The following is a 20,860-nucleotide window of genomic DNA, read 5'->3' as shown; positions in this document are numbered from 1 at the left end:
AATGGAAGATCTGAATAGAATGCTATAATAGAACAGAGCTTCCTTAGAAATCATTATTTTATGCTTGTCATGTATTTTCCTAAAGTTCATCAGAGTTAGCTTCTTGTTGAAATGACAAATTGTTTTCAGTTTTTTAGTGTAATTGAACTGATTGAAAGAAATGGTTCAAGTATTAGCCTCCTCCGAGCCTTCAATGATCAGAACTGGTCAGATTGCATTGTTCAGTATCTTCGATTATTGACTTCAGCATTCTTGAGGAATCGAGCAGACTTCTTCCAGCACTTTGTTGATGATGGAATGGCTATAAAGGACTTCTGTGCACAGGTTTGTTTTTGTATTTAGTCCATTTCATTAAAGGAGGCACTATGGGAGCAATTCTATAACTAGGTACCTCCAATTAAGTGACTGAAAGGTGCTAGGAGCCCAGGCACTTTGGTCCCAGTATAGCATAACCAGCTATCCTTGCTCCTAAAACATGGGCGCTTGCTCTTATGTCAGCCAGCAAATAGGCATACTTTAAGCTACACAGGTTATGTCCAACCCATGCTCTGTCCATGTGTAAGCTCCCCTTGCAAATACTCTAGATAAGTATAAGTGCTTAGATACTATACTAGCATTTATGCATAGAAGTGAGTACTTATGTATGTAAAAGCTGGTATTCAAAACATTTCTACGTGTAATGCTCGTGTAAATGTGAGTGCCTTCTAAGGCAAGGCTCAACAAATCCCAGATCAGCATGAGGGCTAAAAAATGCCAATACAAACAATCCCAGACTGAGGTGCTGTTTGACCAGTGTTGGTGGAAGCTGAATTTATCACTACCTGTTATTGCTTGCCCTTGACATAGCCAACTGGCAAAACTTGGTCATGTTAGGAGCTTTTAAAGAGGACAATAAAAACTATTTTCTGTAGAGTTCTGCTCTTTGTTTTTCTTCCACCTTGGATATCACAGACCGCTTGCCTTGCTGTTTTCTTAGCCATTAAGAAAAAGATTTTTCCGCCTGAATCTGAGCCATGTGGTACCCAGTCTCTTGAACTGGTCTCAAGAACCTGAGAAAAAGAGACCTACTCTCAATTCTTAGAACTATCTTGAACCTACGGGCTTTTAAATTTACACCGCTCAATTAATATTGGTCAGATACATTAAAGGTTTCTTTTTTTTTTATATAATTCTTTATTCGTTTTCAAATTAAACAACAAGTGCACAAAAGAGTATATTACAACAAATTATTCCAGAATAGCACTTTGATATCTGCCATATAAACATCTGGTAAAATCAATAACCCCCCCTACCACCCACCCTTCATCATATTTTCAATAAAAAATATACATATATTATATATCATAGTATAACATAATATGTAACATTATTTCCAACTCCCTCCCCCCTGTAGTGTGCTAAAAAAAAAAAAAAAAGAAAACGAAAAAGGAGAAGAGAAGAAGTGCTGACTATTCACTACAATATTTTGCCAATGGCTCCCATATTTTTATAAAGTTAGTATATGTCCCTCTTTGTACTGCTATTGCACGTTCCATTTTAAATATATGGCATAATGTATTCCACCAAAATGTATAACTAAGGTTTCTGTAATTTTTCTAATTGTTGGTTATGTATTGGATGGCAACCCCTGTCATAACTAATAAAAGCTTGTTGTTCTCTGATATTTGACTCTTTTTCCTCATCATCATGCCAAATAGCACTGTATCAAAAGTACATCAAAAGTTTCTAAAGTTTTAATAAATAGCAGGGGATAGCAAACAGTTCATGGGAACTTAATGACAAAAAATAGTCAAAAGTTCACCAGGGCTTATCAAGCATAAAGCACCCTAAAGTACATGCAGGGTTACCCACAAACATCATATAAGGCTATCCTCCAACTTAATAAACTTATTTTTGTGTATAAAAATTTAATAAATATAAATTCAGAGGTGTAAAAATTGATAATGATGTTAATAAAGTGCTCAAAGTGTCAAATGCAAAATCACATCGTTCTAGAATTTCAAAAAGCACAAAAAAGTGCAAAAGTCACTACTTAATGAGCCTCGTGAAGGCAGAAAATCACATCTGTCCAATAAACTTAAGCTGCCATTTAAAAGGACTTATCTCAAAAGCCACCAACATCCATCAGATAAGAAGGTCTATTAACCGGGAGTGCCAACTAATCGCCCTACAGAGCCCCGTTTCCTTCGTCAGGGGCAAACTCAGGGACGTCTCCCACCAGAAATCAAATCAAACACTGCTCCTCTCCAGCGTGGCTCACCAGAGTGAAATCAAGTGTCTATAAATGCTCAGGAGCGCTCCGGAGGGCCCTGCCCTCTCACTAATCCAGTCCAAAAAGAAAAAAGCATAGGATGCTAGGCCCCTCCTACCAACCAATCAATCTGCAAAGGAAGAAAGGGGTGAAGAGTCACAGCTGCCCTCTATCCATTTATTGGAAGTCAAGAGACTGCATTGCAGCCTGCTCTTCTCACATCTGGGCGTTCCTCTGCTGCATTACTGATGATGATGTCATCAGCAACGCAGCACAGAACCACCGGGCGTGAGAAGGGCAGGCCGCGATGCAACCTGTGCTGCCGACGCTGCCATTTGTTACCAGGTATTTTGGTCTTGCGGTCAGGGTTTGGATGGGAGGGAGAGATGGAAGGGGCGGTGGGGGGGGGGGACGAGGAAAGCACTGCTGCCTGCGACTAGGGCTTATTTTCGGGGTAGGTCTTATTTTGGGGGAAACACCGTAGTTGCCCAAAGTCAGCAGTATCTAAAAGTCCTTCTTGAAAAATACATCCAAAAGATTTTTTTTTCGAAAATTGTCTACTTCTATGTCTAGCGATTTGATCGTCCAGACCACCAAGTCGTCTATCTCTATACCCCATTCTCGTCCAAAAAAATCATCCAAGCCCCAAACGCTTAGAACAAATGTGGATGTGGGAGGGGCCAGCAAAGTGTAATGTAATGTAATGTAATGTAATTTATTTCTTATATACCGCTACATCCGTTAGGTTCTAAGCGGTTTGAAGAAAATATACATTAAGATTATAAATGAGAAGTAAGAAGGTACTTAAAAAATAAAAAAAGTAATGTAATGTAATGTAATTTATTTCTTATATACCGCTACATCCGTTAGGTTCTAAGCGGTTTACAGAAAATATACATTAAGATTAGAAATAAGAAAGGTACTTGAAAAATTCCCTTACTGTCCCGAAGGCTCACAATCTAACTAAAGTACCTGGAGGGTAATAGAGAAGTGAAAAGTAGAGTTAGAGGAAAAATAAAAATAAAATAAACATTTTAACAAGACAGCATTGATCTAAATACTTTGGAAGGTAGAAGAGAGGAGAGAAAGGAATAGAAGCAGAAGGGGGAGCCGTTGAACAGTAGAATTCTGGAGAAATTTAAATGATAGAAATAGAACAAAACAAAGACAAAAGGTAAAACAATAGATAAGATTAAAGATAAAATAAAAAAGTGATGGACTGGCCACCTAGACATGACAGCAGAGTAGTGGGACACCTTACAGGGCATTGCTGTGAACTTCACAAAAAGGGTACCACATAAACATCTCACCACAACTCCCTTGCAGATCATGATGAGACCCCCAAAACCTATTATACCCAACTTTCTATAACCCAAATAGCCCTTATTGCTGCAGGTGCCACTTATATGGCAGTACAGTAAGGGTTGTATTTTTTTTTTTGGTGGACTCACATTTTTCACCATGAATGCAGTGGTTAGAGTGGCTTATGGGCTTTGGTCCTCCTCTCTATAGTTCACTAGCCCCCCCCCCCAAGACTACTTAAGTGCAGCTCTACTAGGCTTTCCTATGCCAGGTGCTGATGTTCTAGAGGCAGGTATATACATTTTTATTATGATTTTTATGGCAGTGTGGAGGGTCTGTACTTTGTATCTGCAGTGGTTATCTGGTCACTTTGGATACCTTCTGGGCATTTAGACCTGTTTTTAGAGCACCTAAGTCACAAGGTATAAGTTCTGTTAAAGCAGCCTCGTAAAACTTTTGGTTGTACTAATCCTCCTAAAACGCCCCATTCAGCTCTGGGTGTACAGTGGCATTCAGAGGCCTAAAAAGTCTCTGAATACGTCTAAAAACCCGCCTAAAAGATAGATCATCCAAGTGCCGATAAAATGGGTTCTTAGACATATTTCTGTTTTGATTATGAACCTCATAGCATATGGAATCCCCAAAAGAAGGAAAAAACCAAAGAAAAATGAAAGAGGTCAGGCAGTCTTAACTTGCAGAATTTTTTCAAATTGTAATGGGTCATAGAATGGAAGATTAGGTTAATACCTTTGATAATCTTTCTGTTGGTGCCTAGAGCACAGGTGTCAAAGTCGGTCCTCGAGTGCCACAATCCAGCCGGGTTTTCAGGATTTCCCCAATGAATATGCATGAGATCTATTTGCATGCACTGCTTTCATTGTATGCTAATAGATCTCATACATAATCATTGGGGAAATCCTAAAAACCCGGCTGGATTGCGGCCCTCGAGGACTGACTTTGACACCTGTGCTCTAGGGACTAACAGAAAGAAGATTATCAAAGGTATAAACCTAATCTTCCATTCCCATTACAATTTGAAAAAATTCTGCAAGTTAAGACTGCCTAACCTCTTTCATTTTTCTTTGTTTTTTTCCTTCTTTTTGGGACATGGGTTAAGAAGTCTTATGAAAGATGGACACCATTAGTAGTTTGAAGGTTTTAACTTTTTTCCTGTCTTGACAGGTACTCTTATTTCTTTTCAACTCTTATGATGGTTTATTAATTTGTATTCTGTCTAGGTAGATGACATATTACATTTATTTATTTATTTCAATTTTTATCCCGTTCTCCCAGAAGCTCAGAACAAGTTACAATTTGACTTTCACAATCAATTTAAGAACAGAATAGTCATGACAACAATTAAGTTACATTTAGACAATTACAGAACCATTCAAGAGTCCAGCCTAGTCATAGCAAAGAGTAATTGGAGAGTAAATTGAGGAAGCTGTTCAATTGAGGCCCTATTGTTGGAAGAGGAAGGTCTTTATTGCTCTATGGAAGGAAATTAGTGAGTTTAGTGACCTTATCTGTGTGGGTAACTGGTTCTATAGCTAAGGGAGGAAATGGCTGTAGGAGCATTTACATGCCATGCTCATCCGGAGGTCTCCCTGTGGGAATTCTGAGTCTTTGTTCCAATTTGGAGCGGAGGAGGCAGTTAGGGGTGCTTGGGCGCAGCTTGGATGCTTTGTAGGCAGGGGTTTTTTGGTGGAATCTCTTGTGGGTCATAACCAGGGCTTTGAAAAGGCAGCACTTTTTGACTGGTAACCAGTGGCTGCATGGAGAGCTGGAGTAATGGGGTCCCTGAAGCCGAGGTTGTATAGGAGCCGACTTGCTGAATTCTGGACTTTTTGAAGGCGTTCTAGGTCTCTTGCAGTGATTCCATTGAATAGGGAGTTGCAGTAGTCTAGCCTGGAGAGTGCCTAGGCATAGAACAGCTGGGCTAAGTCTGTTTCTGGGAGGAAGGGTTTAATTCTTCACAGTTGGCGTAGGTAGTAAAAAGATGTGGAAACTACCTGTGAGACATGGGTGGCGAGGGACAGGTGGCCATCTAGTATTATTCCGAGACTTCGTTCCTGGTCTTTTGCTATTAGGGGTGTGGATTCACAGGATAAGGTTGGACGGGTAAAAGTAGTGTTCTTTTTCCTGATCCAGAGTAGTTTGGTCTTTGAGGCATTCAACTGGAGTTTATGGGCTGTCATTCAGTTTTTCATGTCAGAGAGGCAGTGTAGGAGGTTAGTGAGTTGTGTTGGTCAATCGTTACCTAGTGGGAGCAGTAGTTGAAGGTCATCGGCATAGGAGTAAATCTTAATGTTGTATTTGTGCATGATGTCGATAACTGGCCTGATATACAGATTGAAGAGGAGGGGAGGCAGCAGGGCACCTTGGGGAACTCCATATTTAATTGATTTGGGGTTATATTTGGCTGACCCTAGTTGTACGGATTGTGTTCTTTGATCCAGGAAGGAGGCGAACCACTGTAGGGCTGTGTTCTTGATTCCTATATCAGCAAGTCGGTCTAGTAGAAGTTGATGATCAATAGTGTTGAAAGCAGCACTAAGGTCAAGCAGGACCAATAAGGAATCATTTCCTTTATCAAGCATCGACCAGCTGTCATCAGTGATGTCAAGGAGGGACTGATTCTGTACTATGGCCTGCTCGGAAGTCAGATTGAAATTGGGATAGGGGCTTCTTGCTGTTCTGTGAAAGGTTGCAATTGTTGGAGCACTATCTTCTCCAGTAGTTTGGAGATGAATGGGAGGTTAGAAACGGGGCGGTAGTTACTTGGGTCATTTGGGTTGAGAGTGGGTTTGTTGATGGCCGATTTCCAGTTGAGAGGAATTTTCCCAGTTGACAGTGAGGTGTTGATGATAGGTAGGATTGATTCTGCAAAGACATAGAAACATAGAAAGATGACGGCAGAAAAGGGCTATAGCCCATCAAGTCTGCCCACTCTACTGACCCACCCCATTAAGTCTGAGTACTAATGACCTAGTTCCTTAACTCGACCCTCGTAAGGATCCTACTAGGGCATCCCATTTATTCTTAAAGTCAAGCACGCTGGTGGCCTTGATCACCTGCTCTGGAAGCTTGTTCCAGTGATCTACAACCCTTTCTGTGAAGAAATACTTCCTTACGTCACTATCAAATTTCTCTCCTCTGAGTTTGAGCGGATGCCCCCTTGTGACCGAGGGTCCCTTGAGAAAGAAGATGTCTTCTTCCACCTCGACACGTCCCGTGATGTATTTAAATGTCTCAATCATGTCCCCCCTCTCCCTGCGTTCCTCTAGAGTGTAGAGCTGCAATGTGTTTAGTCTTTCTTCGTACGAGAGACCCTTGAGCCCCGAGATCATCCTAGTGGCCATCCGCTGAACCGACTCAACTCTAAGCACATCTTTACGGTAATGTGGCCTCCAGAATTGCACACAGTACTCCAGATGAGGTCTCACCATGGTTCTGTACAGTGGCATTATGACTTCAGATTTGCGGCTAACGAAGCTTCTATTGATACATCCCATAAGTTGCCTTGCTTTGGATGAGGCCTTCTCTACTTGTTTGGCGGCCTTCATGTCTGTACTGATGATTACTCCCAAGTCTCTTTCTTCTGAAGTCCTAGCTAGTGTTTCTCCATTTAAGGTGTAAGGTTTGCATGGATTTCTGCTACCGAGATGCATAACCTTACATTTGTTAGCGTTGAAGCCCAGCTGCCATGTCGAGGACCAGTTTTCCAACGTAAGCAGATCCTGCGTCATACTATCCTGCAGATTGCTTTCACTTACTATATTACATAGTTTGGCGTCATCAGCGAATAGAGTTACTTTACCCTGAAGCCCTTGGGCCAAGTCCCTTATGAATATGTTAAAAAGGAGTGGACCCAGGACCGAGCCCTGTGGCACTCCGCTGGTCACCTCCGATGTCTCAGAGAGGGTGCCGTTGACCACCACCCTCTGACGTCTTCCACTCAGCCAATCGATGACCCATGCAATTAGTGTCTCACCTAACCCCATCGATTTCATCTTGTTTAATAGTCTACGGTGTGGGACGCTGTCGAAAGCCTTACTGAAATCCAAGTACACTATGTCCAGAGACTCTCCCGAGTCTAGCTTTCCTGTTACCCAATCAAAGAAGCTGATAAGATTGGATTGGCATGACCTACCCCTAGTGAATCCAAGACTTCTTTGATTGATGGGAGAAGACGATGGGCATGGGTCAAGAGTGGAATTGTAGGGTCAACGCTTTTGTACTGTTGCTAGGAGCTCAACATATGTGACCAGGTGTAGTTGGGAGAGGGTTCTACAGAGTGGGGTCTCGGACGTGTAAAGGGTATGAGCCTTGAAGAGGGGGACCTTGCTGGGGGCGGAGTCTAGAGTGTTGCAGATGTTATCAATTTTTGTTTGGAAGAAATTGGAGAGCATTTCGCTGTCTAGGCTGGTGGGGGCATTATGATTGCATCCGTGGGCGGCAGTGAAGAGAGGTGGTTAGTTAAGGTGAACAGGTATCTGGACCGGTTAGAGAGTTTCTGCAGGTGTGTGTAGTGAGCTTTCTTTGCTTCTAGAATGGCAGCTTTGTAGGTGTTTGATAATTCCCTCCAGTGTGATTTGACCCTTTTTCTCTCTGCCTGCCTCAGAGCTCTCTTTTGGGATCGAAGGTTGTCATTAAACCAGGGAGCAAGGTTTTTGTTAGTGACTAGGCGCGTTGTTTTAGTCTGTGCCAGGTTGTCATAGAGAGCTTGTATCCCTGTGTGCCAGGTGGAGGCGGCCAGGTCAATGGAGTGGATATTTTGGTTGCAAGTTTTACTGAGGTCCCAGATTCCAGTGGACATGGCTAGTAGATCGACAGTGTTTGGATTCCGGGTTTGCTTAGATAAGGTGGAGCCCCGTGATTTGGATGTAGCTATGGGAGGGAGGCAAAGTTGTATGAGGTGATGGTCCGACCATGGGACCGGTGTGGTGGTATAGGTTGGCTCGATAGGCATTGTGATCAGATCCCTGTGAGTGAAGACTAGGTCCAGGATGTGGCCGGCTGTGTGGGTCGCAGTAGCAATCATAGAATCAAATTAAAAACTAAACAAAAATTAAAATAAATGATGTGAGCTAAGTAGCTTTTTTATTTATTTGATTTTATTTCTTGGTTTAAACTGTTCATAAAAATTATTTTTTGAATTGTAATGAATCTGAAAATTTCAGTAAAAAAAAAATACCCTCTCTATGTTCTAAAATAAATGGATTGTGTTACTCAAAGAGCAGCCTCAAAGAAAGCGAACAGAATGTTGGGCATAATCAAAAAGGGTATCACTACCAGAACGAAGGAGGTTATTCTATCATTTTATTGAGCGATGGTTCGCACACATCTGGAGTACTGTGTCCAGTACTGGTCGCCGTACCTTAAGAAGGATATGGCGATACTCGAGAGGGTCCAGAGAAGAGCGACAAGGATGATAAAGGGCATGGAGAACCTTTCGTATGCTGAAAGATTGGAGAAGCTGGAGCTCTTTACCCTGGAGAAGCGGAGACTTAGAGAGGACATGATAGAAACTTATAAAATCATGAAAGGCATAGAGAAGGTGGAGAAGAACAGATTCTTCAGGCTAACCGGGCCAACAAAAACAAGAGGGCATTCAGAAAAATTGAAAGGAGACAGACTCAAAACGAACGCTAGGAAGTTCTTCACTCAGAGGGTGGTGGACACCTGGAATGCACTCCCAGAGGAGGTGATAGGGCAGAGTACAATATTGGGCTTCAAAAAGGGATTGGATGACTTCCTAAAGAAGAAGGGGATTGAAGGATATAAGTACAGGTACTAAATGAATAGGAGATAAATAATTTAGGTAAGGACCAATTACAGGTCACGGACCTGGGGGCTGCCATGGGAGCGGACTGCTGGGCGCGATGGACCCCTGGTCTGATCCGGCAGAGGCAATGCTTATGTGCTTATCTAAGTGGCTGATGTGGACACAGATGTTCATAGTGCCCCATCCTTACTTGCACAACACAATGGCTATACCACAGCAGAAGGGAAAAGTTTACAGAGAAAAAGTGACACCCACTGCTTAAGGGCAGTTTGCCTGGAAAGTTACCTAGATAGATTGAGTAGTATTGCACCAACCGAAGGGGTATGAGGACTTGATGGCTTCATTCCTACTTGGAGAAGGAGCTGTAGGCATAAGGAAAGGGACAAGATCTCTTTTTCTTCTCTCCCTTCTCAACCACTAAACCTCCAACTGCTGATCTATATCTTAGAGAGGGAAAGAAGTTGTATGGCATAGTATAGATCAGTGGTCTCAAACTTGCGGCCCGGGGGCCACATGTGGCCCGCCAGGTACTATTTTGAGGCCCTTGTATGTTTATCATAATCACAAAAGTAAAATAAAACAGTTTCTTGATCATATGTCTCTTTAGTTATAAATTACAATATTATTATTAAGACTTAGACAAAAGGAAAGATTTATAAACTATGAAGAGTTTTGCCTCATGCAAAATTGTCATTTCTTTAATAAGACATTCACTATTTTTTTCTGAGGCCCTTCAAGTACCTACAAATCCCAAATGTGGCCCTGCAAAGGGTTTGAGTTTGAGACCACTGTATAGATGGATTGGTCATATGATTTTTATCTGCTAATATTTTTCCATTTCATTCTTCTTTCCACAAGCTTATCTAGCAGTTTGCATCATTGCCATGTTGCATCCAGCCAGTGCCATGCATGTGCCAGTTGAGCTCAGAGGCATTTTCTGCTCCCTTTTGGCTTACAACTGGCATCATAGATTTTCGGTGGTCAGATGTCCCATATTGCTTTTCATTTCAATACTGGAATCTCTGTTGATTTGCTGCATTTCTCTAAATAATTCTGTATTAAAACTTTCAGGAAGTGGAACCTATGGCCATGGAGTGTGATCATATTCAAATAACTGCACTTTCACAAGCTTTGGAAATACCTCTTCAAGTAGAGTATGTGGATGAAACTTCTACTGCGGTTAATCATCATAGATTTCCTGAAACAGCCATTCCTTCGGTTTTTATGTTGTATACAAGAGCACATTACAACATCCTGTATAAATCTGAAGCATAGTGTCAACACTTATCTTGTACTTTTGTAGCATGTTTTTATGTATAGAATAAAGACAATTCAGTTTTCCTTAACGGTAAATTAAGCAAAATATCTGTTGAATTTTTTTCTTTTTGTAATGTCATCTAATATATGCAAATAAGAGCTTTTATTTTCAAAATGATTCTCATCTGTAATAGGAATTCGACTTGGAAAAATCATCACCCATGTATCTATAACAATGTTTATCCCAGGACAAGCAAACAGGTATTCTCACTAGTGGGTGATGTCATCCGACAGAGCCCCGATACGGACATCTTGCAAGCATGTCTTGCTTGAAGAAACTCAGAAGTTTCGAGATGCCCGCACCGCGCATGCGCCAGTGCCTTCCCGCCCGATGGTCCGGGCGTGTCTCCTCAGTTCTTTTTCTTCCGCGGAGCTGAGAAGTCTATCTTCAATTTGCGCCCATTGAATCTCTTTTTTGCCTTCTATTTTGCCGCGGGTTGAGTTCTTTTGGCTCTCCTGTGCATTTATTTCTTTCTTTGATTTCTTTTTTCAAAAAAAAAAAAAAAATTTTTTTCCTTCCGATACCGGGTCGGCCGCGTGGCTGGGGCCCCGCGCCTTCGACCTTGCGGCGGAGCTTTTCCGGCCTATGTCCCGGCCGATTACCGGTTTTAAAAAGTGTAGCAAGTGCCAGCGCGCGATTTCGCTCACGGACCCTCATCGACGCTGCTTACAGTGTCTGGGACCGGATCACTTCCCGAAATCGTGCCGGCCTTGCTCCACTCTGACGGCGAGAGCGTTTAAGCGCCGCTGTCTACTGTGGGAGTCCATGTTCAAGATGGAAGCTTCATCGGATCCTGCAGCTTCGACATCGACATCGACGGGTGCTTCGACTCCTTCCGCGAAGCCCTCTGCCTCCCCGGCTGCTTCGGGCCTCCTGAAACCGGCATCGTTCACACCGGTTTCGGCCCCGGCTTCGGCGCCTTCCTCCGTCTCCTCGGAGCAGGTATCGACCCCGACAGTTCCACCGGTGGTGCTCAAGGTGCCGAAGACTGGCAAGCAGAAGCACGCAGCACCGAAGGAGCGCGGAGACCGTGTGGAAGGGCCCCCTTTTGGTGCGGATCCCTCCATATCGGCTTCGTTGCGGTCCCTTCTGGAGGCTCAGTTCGTGGAGCTCATGCAGACCATGGGGCCTCGGCTGATTGCCACCATCCAGGGTGACCTCCCAGCTTCGGCTTCGAGGGGTGGACCGCCCCCTCCTCGCCGCACGACCTCGTTGCTCGGCGAGGAGGAGCGGCGAGCGGTGTCCGGGTCCTCGAGGAGGTCCTCCGTTAGTGCTGTGCCTCCTTTGGACCCGATTCCCTCGAGGAGGGCCTCCCTTAGTGATATGCCTCCCTTGGAGCCCATCCCCTCGAGGAAAGCCTCGTTTAGTGACCTGCCTCTCTTGGAACCGATTACTCTGACCCATGACTCAGTGTGGCGTCCACCTTCGGGGCCACCCAGTCCTGGGCATAGCAGGAAGCAGGACGAGTTCTTCCGAACCCCCTATCAAACCTGGACGGCGTCAGGGGAGGCGCCAACTCTTCCGCCTCTGCGATCGACGGCATCGAGTCCGATCTGCTCCTTGGAGGCGTCTGACCCAGTTTCTCACAGACGGGCTCGATCCCCTTCCAGGCATCGGGAGGGGCATCGATCCAGACATTCTTCGAAGCATTCCTCTCGGCACTCGACCGTCTCGCCTCAGAAGAAATTGCCTCGGTTGGGGTATGCTGCTTCGACTGGGTCTCCTCTTCCGGGCCCGGAGTTCGAGGACCCCGAGGTTTTCTACTCGTCCTGTTGCTCGCAGGCCTCTCTGGAGCCTGAAGCCTCTTCTTCTTCTAGTCCGTCTCGCAGACCAGCGACGGCGGACCAACTGTCCTTTTCATCGTTCCTCAGGCAGATGGCAGATGACATGGACATTACTCTCGATGCTGGGTCTCGATATTCCAAGGAGTACCTCGATACCATGCACTTGCCTCGTCCTCTGGCAGAGTCCTTGCGGCTTCCTCTGCACAAGCTCCTCGACCAGACCTTCATGCGATGCTTCGAGTCTCCTTACTCTATCCCTGCGGTCCCTGGCAAATTGGATGTGCGGTACTGCACGGTGCATCATAAAGGCTTCGAGGGTCCTCAGCTTTCTCACCAGTCCCTCCTGGTCGAATCCTCGCTCAAGCGGTCTCATCCTGGCCAGGTCTATGCTTCAGTGCCTCCGGGCCGCGAGGGCAGAACCATGGATAAGTTTGGTCGACGCATCTATCAGAATTCGATGATGGCGTCTCGAGTCCTGAATTACAATTTCCACTTTGCAGCCTACTTGGAATTTTTTCTACCTGTGCTTCGGAAGTTCACACCATACATCGAGTCCCAGGCTAGGTTTGAGTTTGAGGAAGTGGTTGCTTCGCTGTCCCAACTTCGGCTTCAGTTGATGCAATCTGCCTATGATGCGTTCAAGCTCTCAGCCCGAGCGGCGGCCTGCTCGGTGGCGATGCGCCGGTTGGCCTGGTTGCGGACCATTGATATGGACCCGAATCTTCAGGACCGCCTGGCGAACGTCCCCTGTGCTGGGTCGGATCTTTTTGACGAATCCATCGAGACTGTCATGAAGAAGTTGTCTGACCACGAAAAGTCCTTCCAATCTATCCTTCGGCCGAAGCCTAAGCCTCAGCAGTCTCGACTTTCTCGTCCGCCGTTGATTTATCAGAGGCGTTATCAGCCGAGGCAAACTCCACCTGCGAGGCAACCGGCGAAGCGTCAGCCTCCCCAGAAGGGTCAGCCTAATTCTCAGTCGCCTGCTGTCCCTAAGACCACTCAGCCTTTTTGACTGTCTCGTCGAGGGCATAACCAACCTCGTTCTGCCTCCCCCTGTTTTTCCCATCGGAGGGCGCCTCCATCATTTTTATCATCGCTGGGAGGCCATAACAACCGACCTCTGGGTCCTTACTATCATCAAGGAAGGATACTCTCTTCATTTCCATCGGGTCCCTCTGGACCACCCTCCAAGAGAGTATCCTTCCAACTTGACTCAAACCGCCCTTCTTCTTCAGGAAGCTCAGGCTTTGCTCCGGCTTTGTGCCGTGGAGCCGGTTCCGACGGACCACCGACCCATTTTGGACCTCAGGGTCCTCAACAAATTCCTAGTCAAAGAGAGGTTTTGCATGCTGACACTTGCTTCTCTCTACCCCCTCCTCGAGCAGAATGACTGGTTATGCTCTCTGGATCTCAAGGAGGCCTACACTCATATTCCCATTCATCCGGCCTCTCGCAAGTTCCTCAGATTTCGGGTGGGACATCTCCATCTGCAGTATCGAGTGCTTCCATTCGGCCTGTCTTCGTCCCCCAGAGTCTTCACCAAATGTCTGGTGGTGATGGCCGCGGCCCTCCGGAACCAAGGTCTTCAGGTATTCCCCTACCTCGACGACTGGCTGATCAAGGCTCCCTCGGCCTCGGGGGTCCTCTCAGTGACCCTGTCAACGATTCAGTTCCTGCAGAGTTTGGGATTCGAGATCAACTTTCCCAAGTCTCATCTACAGCCGACCCAGTCTCTTCCCTTCATCGGGGCTGTCCTGATACCGTACGTCTCAGAGCATTCCTTCCTTCTCAGCGCATGGATGCTCTTCTTCTTCTCTGCCAGTCTGTGTCTTCTCGCTAGACCATCTCAGCGAGACACATGATGGTCCTCCTGGGCCACATGGCCTCTACAGTTCATGTGACGCCGTTTGCCAGACTCCACCTCAGAATTCCTCAGTGGACCCTGGCATCTCAGTGGACTCAGGTGTCGGATCCGTTGACTCGACACATCACAGTCACTCCTGCTCTTCGGCAGTCTCTGCTCTGGTGGATGCCTCTTCGAATCTATCCAGAGGTTTGCTGTTTCATTCTCCTCCCCACCAGAAGGTTCTCACAACCGATTCCTCGACCTATGCCTGGGGAACGCATCTGGATGGGCTTCGCACTCAGGGATTCTGGACCTGTGCGGACCGACTCCATCAAATCAATCTTCTGGAGCTCAGAGCCATCTTCAATGCTCTTCAAGCTTTTCAACATCTGCTTCACGACATGGTGGTCCTCATTCGCACCGACAATCAGGTCGCCATGTATTATGTCAACAAGCAAGGGGGCACGGGCTCGGCCTCGGCCTCCCTCTGCCAGGAAGCTCTCAGAGTCTGGGATTGGGCGGTTCGCCACAACACCTTCCTCAAAGCTGTCTACATTCAGGGGAGGGACAATGTCTTGGCGGACAAACTGAGTCGTCTTCTCCAGCCTCACGAATGGACACTCCACTCCAAGCCCCTTCATCAGATCTTTGCTCAGTGGGGAACGCCTCAGATAGACCTCTTTGCGGCTCCCCACAATTTCAAGCTGCCTCAGTTTTGCTCCAGGATCTACGCTCCTCATCGCCTCGAGGCAGATGCTTTTCTGCTGGATTGGGGGAATCGCTTTCTGTATGCGTTTCCGCCATTCCCTCTCATTCAAAAGACTCTAGTCAAACTGAAGTCCGAACATGCCACCATGATTCTGATAGCTCCTCGGTGGCCCAGGCAACCTTGGTTCTCCCTTCTACTTCAACTCAGCAGCAGGGAACCGTACCTACTTCCAGTGTTTCCTTCACTGCTTACTCAGCATCAGGGGTCTCTGCTTCATCCCAACCTGCAGTCTCTCCACCTGACAGCTTGGTTCCTCTCAACGTAACTCCGCACCAGTTTTCCCAGGCGGTGAGGGATGTCTTGGAGGCTTCCAGGAAGCCTGCTACTCGTCAATGCTACTCCCAAAAATGGACTAGATTTTCTACATGGTGTATTTCCAATTCTAAGGAGCCTCAGTGAGCCTCCCTATCCTCTGTTTTGGACTATCTTTTACATCTGTCTCAGTCTGGTCTCAAGTCGACATCTATACGAGTCCACCTGAGTGCTATTGCGGCTTTCCATCAGCCTCTACAAGGGAAACCTCTCTCTTCTCATCCTGTGGTTTCCAGATTTATGAAAGGACTTTTTCATGTCAATCCTCCTCTCAAACCGCCTCCAGTGGTTTGGGATCTAAATGTTGTCCTTTCTCAGCTTATGAAACCTCCTTTTGAGCCTCTGAGCAAGGCTCCACTAAAGTTTCTCACTTGGAAAGTGTTTTTTCTGGTGGCCCTCACATCTGCTCGCAGGGTCAGTGAGCTTCAGGCCTTGGTGGCGGACCCACCTTTCACAATATTCCATCATGACAAGGTGGTCCTCCGCACTCACCCGAAATTCCTGCCTAAAGTGGTCTCTGAATTTCACCTCAACCAATCCATTGTGCTTCCAGTGTTCTTTCCAAAGCCTCATTCTCATCCTGGAGAATCAGCTCTTCACACTCTGGACTGTAAACGTGCTTTGGCTTTCTACTTGGATCGCACCAAACCACACAGAACTGCTCCTCAACTTTTCGTCTCCTTTGATCCAAACAAGTTGGGACGACCTGTATCGAAGCGCACCATCTCCAACTGGATGGCGGCTTGTATCTCTTTCTGCTATGCCCAGGCTGGATTACCACTTCCCTGTAAGGTCAAAGCACATAGGGTCAGAGCAATGGCAGCCTCTGTAGCCTTCCTCAGATCGACACCGATTGAGGAGATTTGTAGGGCTGCCACTTGGTCCTCGGTTCATACGTTCACCTCTCATTATTGTCTGGATACTTTCTCCAGACGGGATGGGCAGTTTGGCCAAACTGTGTTACAAAATTTGTTCTCCTAAGTTGCCAATTCTCCATCCATCCCATTGAGGTTAGCTTGGAGGTCACCCACTAGTGAGAATACCTGCCTGCTTGTCCTGGGATAAAGCAATGTTACTTACCATAACAGTTGTTATCCAGGGACAGCAGGCAGCTATTCTCACGTCCCACCCACCTCCCCTGGGTTGGCTTCTCTGCTAGCTACCTGAACTGAGGAGACACGCCCGGTACATCGGGCGGGAAGGCACTGGCGCATGCGCGGTGCGGGCATCTCGAAACTTCTGAGTTTCTTCAAGCAAGACATGCTTGCAAGATGTCCCTATCGGGGCTCTGTCGGATGACATCACCCACTAGTGAGAATAGCTGCCTGCTGTCCCTGGATAACAACTGTTACGGTAAGTAACATTGCTATGTCAGATATGAAAATTAAAAAATAGAACCTGAGCAATAAGAGAAATTATGCAGGATGAGCACTCTGGGGTCCTTTTACTAAGGTGCGCTAATAACCAGCGTGCACTAAATCCGTTAGCACACCTTACTAAAAGGACTCCTTTGTGTGCTTCAGAAATGTGGGTGCTTACTGGTACTGTTTTTTAAAGTACTGTATTTCTGTAGTGAGATGCCATTCATCACAGAATATGTTGCATCTCGTGGATGCATATTCTTTTGTCATCTTAAAATATCTTTTTGTATTGCATGTTGGTGAATTTACTTTTCAGCAACTGTATTTTTGATACAATAAAATGTTTTTCTAAACTATACTATCAACTGTCCTCACTGAACAGTGCTTTATCATTGTCCTTGTCCTCTTCCAATGCAAGGCTGATAATGAAGCACATTAACATTTTTTTTATTGAAACCTTTTTCAATGGCTTAAAACAGAAACTTTGGACATTGGAGATTCAATATTACTTAAATTTGCTGCTTTAGTCCACTACATGTACTAGATGCTTGCTAAATTTACGCTTCTAATTATACTGTGTGTTACAGAGAATGTATTACTATGTAGCTTCCACGTACTATATATCCATTTTTAGTAGGCATGATGACATTTGGAGTATTTGGATAATTAATCTAGGTAGAGAAGCCATTGTCTAATAGCAACCTTATACTAATTCAGTGGAGGATTAGTTGCAGCATCCTATAATTACAAAAGTGAGTGATGTCAGAAGGATTCAGTAGAGATGGTCCAGCTCTCCTAAAGTTTAGAAAACTCTGGAAAAGCTTTCTGAGCCTGTGTGGGTGTTCCCATGTGCCTAACACTAGTCTTCCCTCAGCCAGTTCTAAAGCAAGTTTCAATTCTGGAGGGAATGTGTGGAAGTGGGTCCACAACACCCTTGATAGCTATGCAGATAACATCCCAAGTTGACATCCAGATCTCACCTTGCAATCTGTGTATTATCTGTATAGGCAGTTATATACATGGCACAGGATCACTCTGTTAGAAGCTTGATCCAAAACACTACTCTTTCATGTAAATATCCTCCATGCATGAGGATTGTATTTGTAGTGGTGCGTTTACTAGGCTTTAAGTGCTTTCAGCTCTCTTGGACATTCTTGAATCATTTTATGGGTAATATGATACACATTTTGCAATCCGGGTTGTCCTTTTTTATTTGGATTGTATGACATGAATCAATACAGCCTTTGTAGGTATGTTTACACCATTTTAGTAGCTTTCCTCTGGACCGACTCCATCCTTTTTATATCTTTTTAAGAACGTAAGAATAACCTTACTGGGCTAGACCAATAGTTCATCAAGCCCAGTAGCCCATTCTCAGGGTGGCCAATCCAGGTCCCTGGCCAAAACCCAAGGAGCAGCAACATTCCATACTACTGATCCAGGGCAAGCAGTAGCTTCCCCCATGTTTTTCTCAATAACAGACTATGGACTTTTCCTCCAGAAAATTGTCCAAACATTTCTTAAAACCAGCTACGCTATCCACTCTTACCACAACCTCTGACAATGCATTCCAGAGCTTAACTATTAAGTGAAAAAAAATTCCTATTGATTTTAAAATGTATTTCCCTGTAACTTTGAGTATCCCCTAGTCTTTGTAATTTTTGACAGTGAAAAATCAATCCACTTATACCCATTCTACTCCACTCAGAATTTTGTAGACTTCAATCATTATCTCCCCTCAGCTGTCTCTTTTCCAAGCTGAAGAGCCCTAACCTTTTTAGTCTTTCCTCATACAAGAGGAGCTTTATCATCTTGGTTGCTCTTCTTTGAACCTTTTCTTTTTTTTTATATATATATTCTTTATTCATTTTATATTTCCATCAAATGTACAGAAAGTAATAACAAATTAACTTAATACAACACTTGAAATACCACAAATTTTCCTAAAATAAAATTTATCCCCTTCCTACCCACCATTTTATTATCATTTAATACATACAATACAATATAATAAAATCATTCATTCCCTTCATAACCAATAATAAAAAGTCAAAAACCCACCCCCCTCCCCATTCTTTCATTTATGTAGAATCAGGGAACAATGATAACTATTATATACAATAATTTATCAATGACCCTCACACATCCTTAAACTTATTAAAATATCCTTTTTGAACAGCTAACGCTCTTTGAACCTTTTCTAGTGCCGCTATATCTTTCTTGAGATGAGACAACCAGAATTGAATGCAATACTCCAGATGAGGTTGCGCCATGGAGCGATACAGGGGCATTATAACATTCTTTGTCTTGCTACCCATTCCTTTTTTAATAATGCCTAGGATCCTGTTTGCTTTTTTGCCTGCCACCACCGCACATTGGATAGAAGGTTTCATCGTATTGTCTACGATGACACCCGGGTGCAGTCTCCAGAACTGTACACAATATTCTAAATGAGGTCTCACCAGAATATTATACAGGGGCATCAATACCTCCTTTTTCCTACTGGCCATACCTCTTCCTATGCACCCTAGCATCCTTCTAGCTTTTGCCATCACCTTTTCAACCTGTTTGGCCACCTTAAGATCATCACATACACTCATACCCAAGGCCTGCTCTTCTGTCATGCACATAAATTCTTCACCTCCTTAACTGTACCGTTTCTTTGGGTTTTTGCAGTCCATTAAATGCATGACTTTGCATTTCTTAGCATTACATTTTAGCTGTATAACTTCAGACCATTCATCATGTCATTATTATTTGAGCCTTTCTATTGGCAGAATATGCTTGGCTGATGGAGTACGAATTCATGCTTCTGTGTTTGAGGGCAAATAGCAGACTTTGTGACAGTGATGATAGATCCTACATTTTCAAGCATGTGCTTCAAAAACCGTAGTAAGAGTTAACACTGAATATGACAGGAGAAACAAATCCACAAACTCAAATGCATAAAATAAAAAGTGGAATTGTCCTAATCAGACTGATGACCACAACCCATTATAAAAATGTCCTTGTACTCATCCAATGTTCAATTCACTTTATTCATCCAATAACTCGACATGTACATGTTTCAGCCAACCAAGCCTGCTTCAGGAGTCTTAAGAAACTACTCAGTTATAACAGGTGGTGTTTTGATTAAGTGAATAGTCTTTCAAGACAATACTATGTTGTAAAAACTTCAGCAATAGTGCTCAAAGCTGAAAAAGGTCCTGGGCATTCTGGAACTGTAGTAAGAATTAACACTTCATCTTTCATGAGACCTGAAATTAACCAGTTGTCTAACTAGAGAACAAAAACAGCATCAGCAAGTTGCTACCACTGCTGCATATTTTGGGCCATATTCTATATATGTCCCCTAAAAAAAAAAATCAGACTAGAATGGCAGCCTGATTCTATAGGGTGTGTACCTTGGACAGAATCGCATTAAGTGGTGGTGAGCAATGCATAACTTAGGCACAGGCATTTAGGTCAGCTAAAACCAGGCCTAAATACCTGTGCTTAAGTTGTGCCCAGATCATGCGTATTCTGTAACAAAGTGCATAACTTTGAGAAATGGCCCCTGGCCATGCCCTTTTTCAAAATCATGCACTGCAACTGGTGCATAGTTGTTATAGAATCATACTTTGAGCTGTTTATATAACATTTAGTCTCAATTAGCTTCAATTACAAGGTGTTAATTGCCAATTAATCAATTAAGTCATGCATGTACATTAGTTATCTGCACAACTTTAGGCACCATTTACAGATAATAATAAAAGGGAGAACCCAAAGATCTGTGTGAAAGAATTAAAGGATAAGAATAACGGTAAAGGGTCATAGATATGATGTACCTACTAATTTTCTTTCCTTAAGTCCCTCCAGATCAGTCCAGATGCATGGGTTTGCCTTCTCCCACCAGTAAATTAAGGCCAATATGCGGTGACGGCGGCCATAAAAGCAAACAAGATGCTAGGATTTATTAAAAAATGGATGGTTAACAAGACTAAGAATGTCATAATGCCTCTATATCGCTCCATGGTGCGACCTCACCTGGAGTATTGCATTCAATTCTGGTCTCCTTATCTCAAGAAAGATATAGCGGTGCTAGAAAAGGTTCAAAGAAAAGCGACCAAGATGATAGAGGATGGAACTC

At 44.3% G+C, this 20,860-nt stretch overlaps 1 protein-coding gene across 4 annotated transcripts in view; it reads left to right on the top strand.

Annotated features, from left to right (window-relative positions):
• Nucleotides 1-20,860, top strand: part of OTUB2 (OTU deubiquitinase, ubiquitin aldehyde binding 2) — a 95,717-nt gene that overhangs the window by 64,591 nt on the left and 10,266 nt on the right. The window contains exons 5-7 of one of the 4 annotated variants that reach the window (XM_033953347.1): nucleotides 130-324; nucleotides 10,413-10,495; nucleotides 20,581-20,778. In XM_033953347.1, coding sequence (XP_033809238.1) covers nucleotides 130-324; nucleotides 10,413-10,495; nucleotides 20,581-20,629 — 327 coding nt within the window. In that variant the 3' untranslated portion in view covers nucleotides 20,630-20,778. Of the gene's footprint in view, nucleotides 1-129; nucleotides 325-10,412; nucleotides 10,883-20,580; nucleotides 20,779-20,860 lie in introns of those variants that run through there. The other 3 variants (XM_033953345.1, XM_033953346.1, XM_033953348.1) reach the window with 3 other exon arrangements.

Source organism: Geotrypetes seraphini, chromosome 7, assembly GCF_902459505.1.
Source record: "Geotrypetes seraphini chromosome 7, aGeoSer1.1, whole genome shotgun sequence".
In the NCBI taxonomy this organism is placed as follows: Eukaryota; Metazoa; Chordata; class Amphibia; order Gymnophiona; family Dermophiidae; genus Geotrypetes; species Geotrypetes seraphini.
Note: the sequence above shows the minus strand (reverse complement) of the source record. Positions and strands in the feature narration are given on the sequence as shown.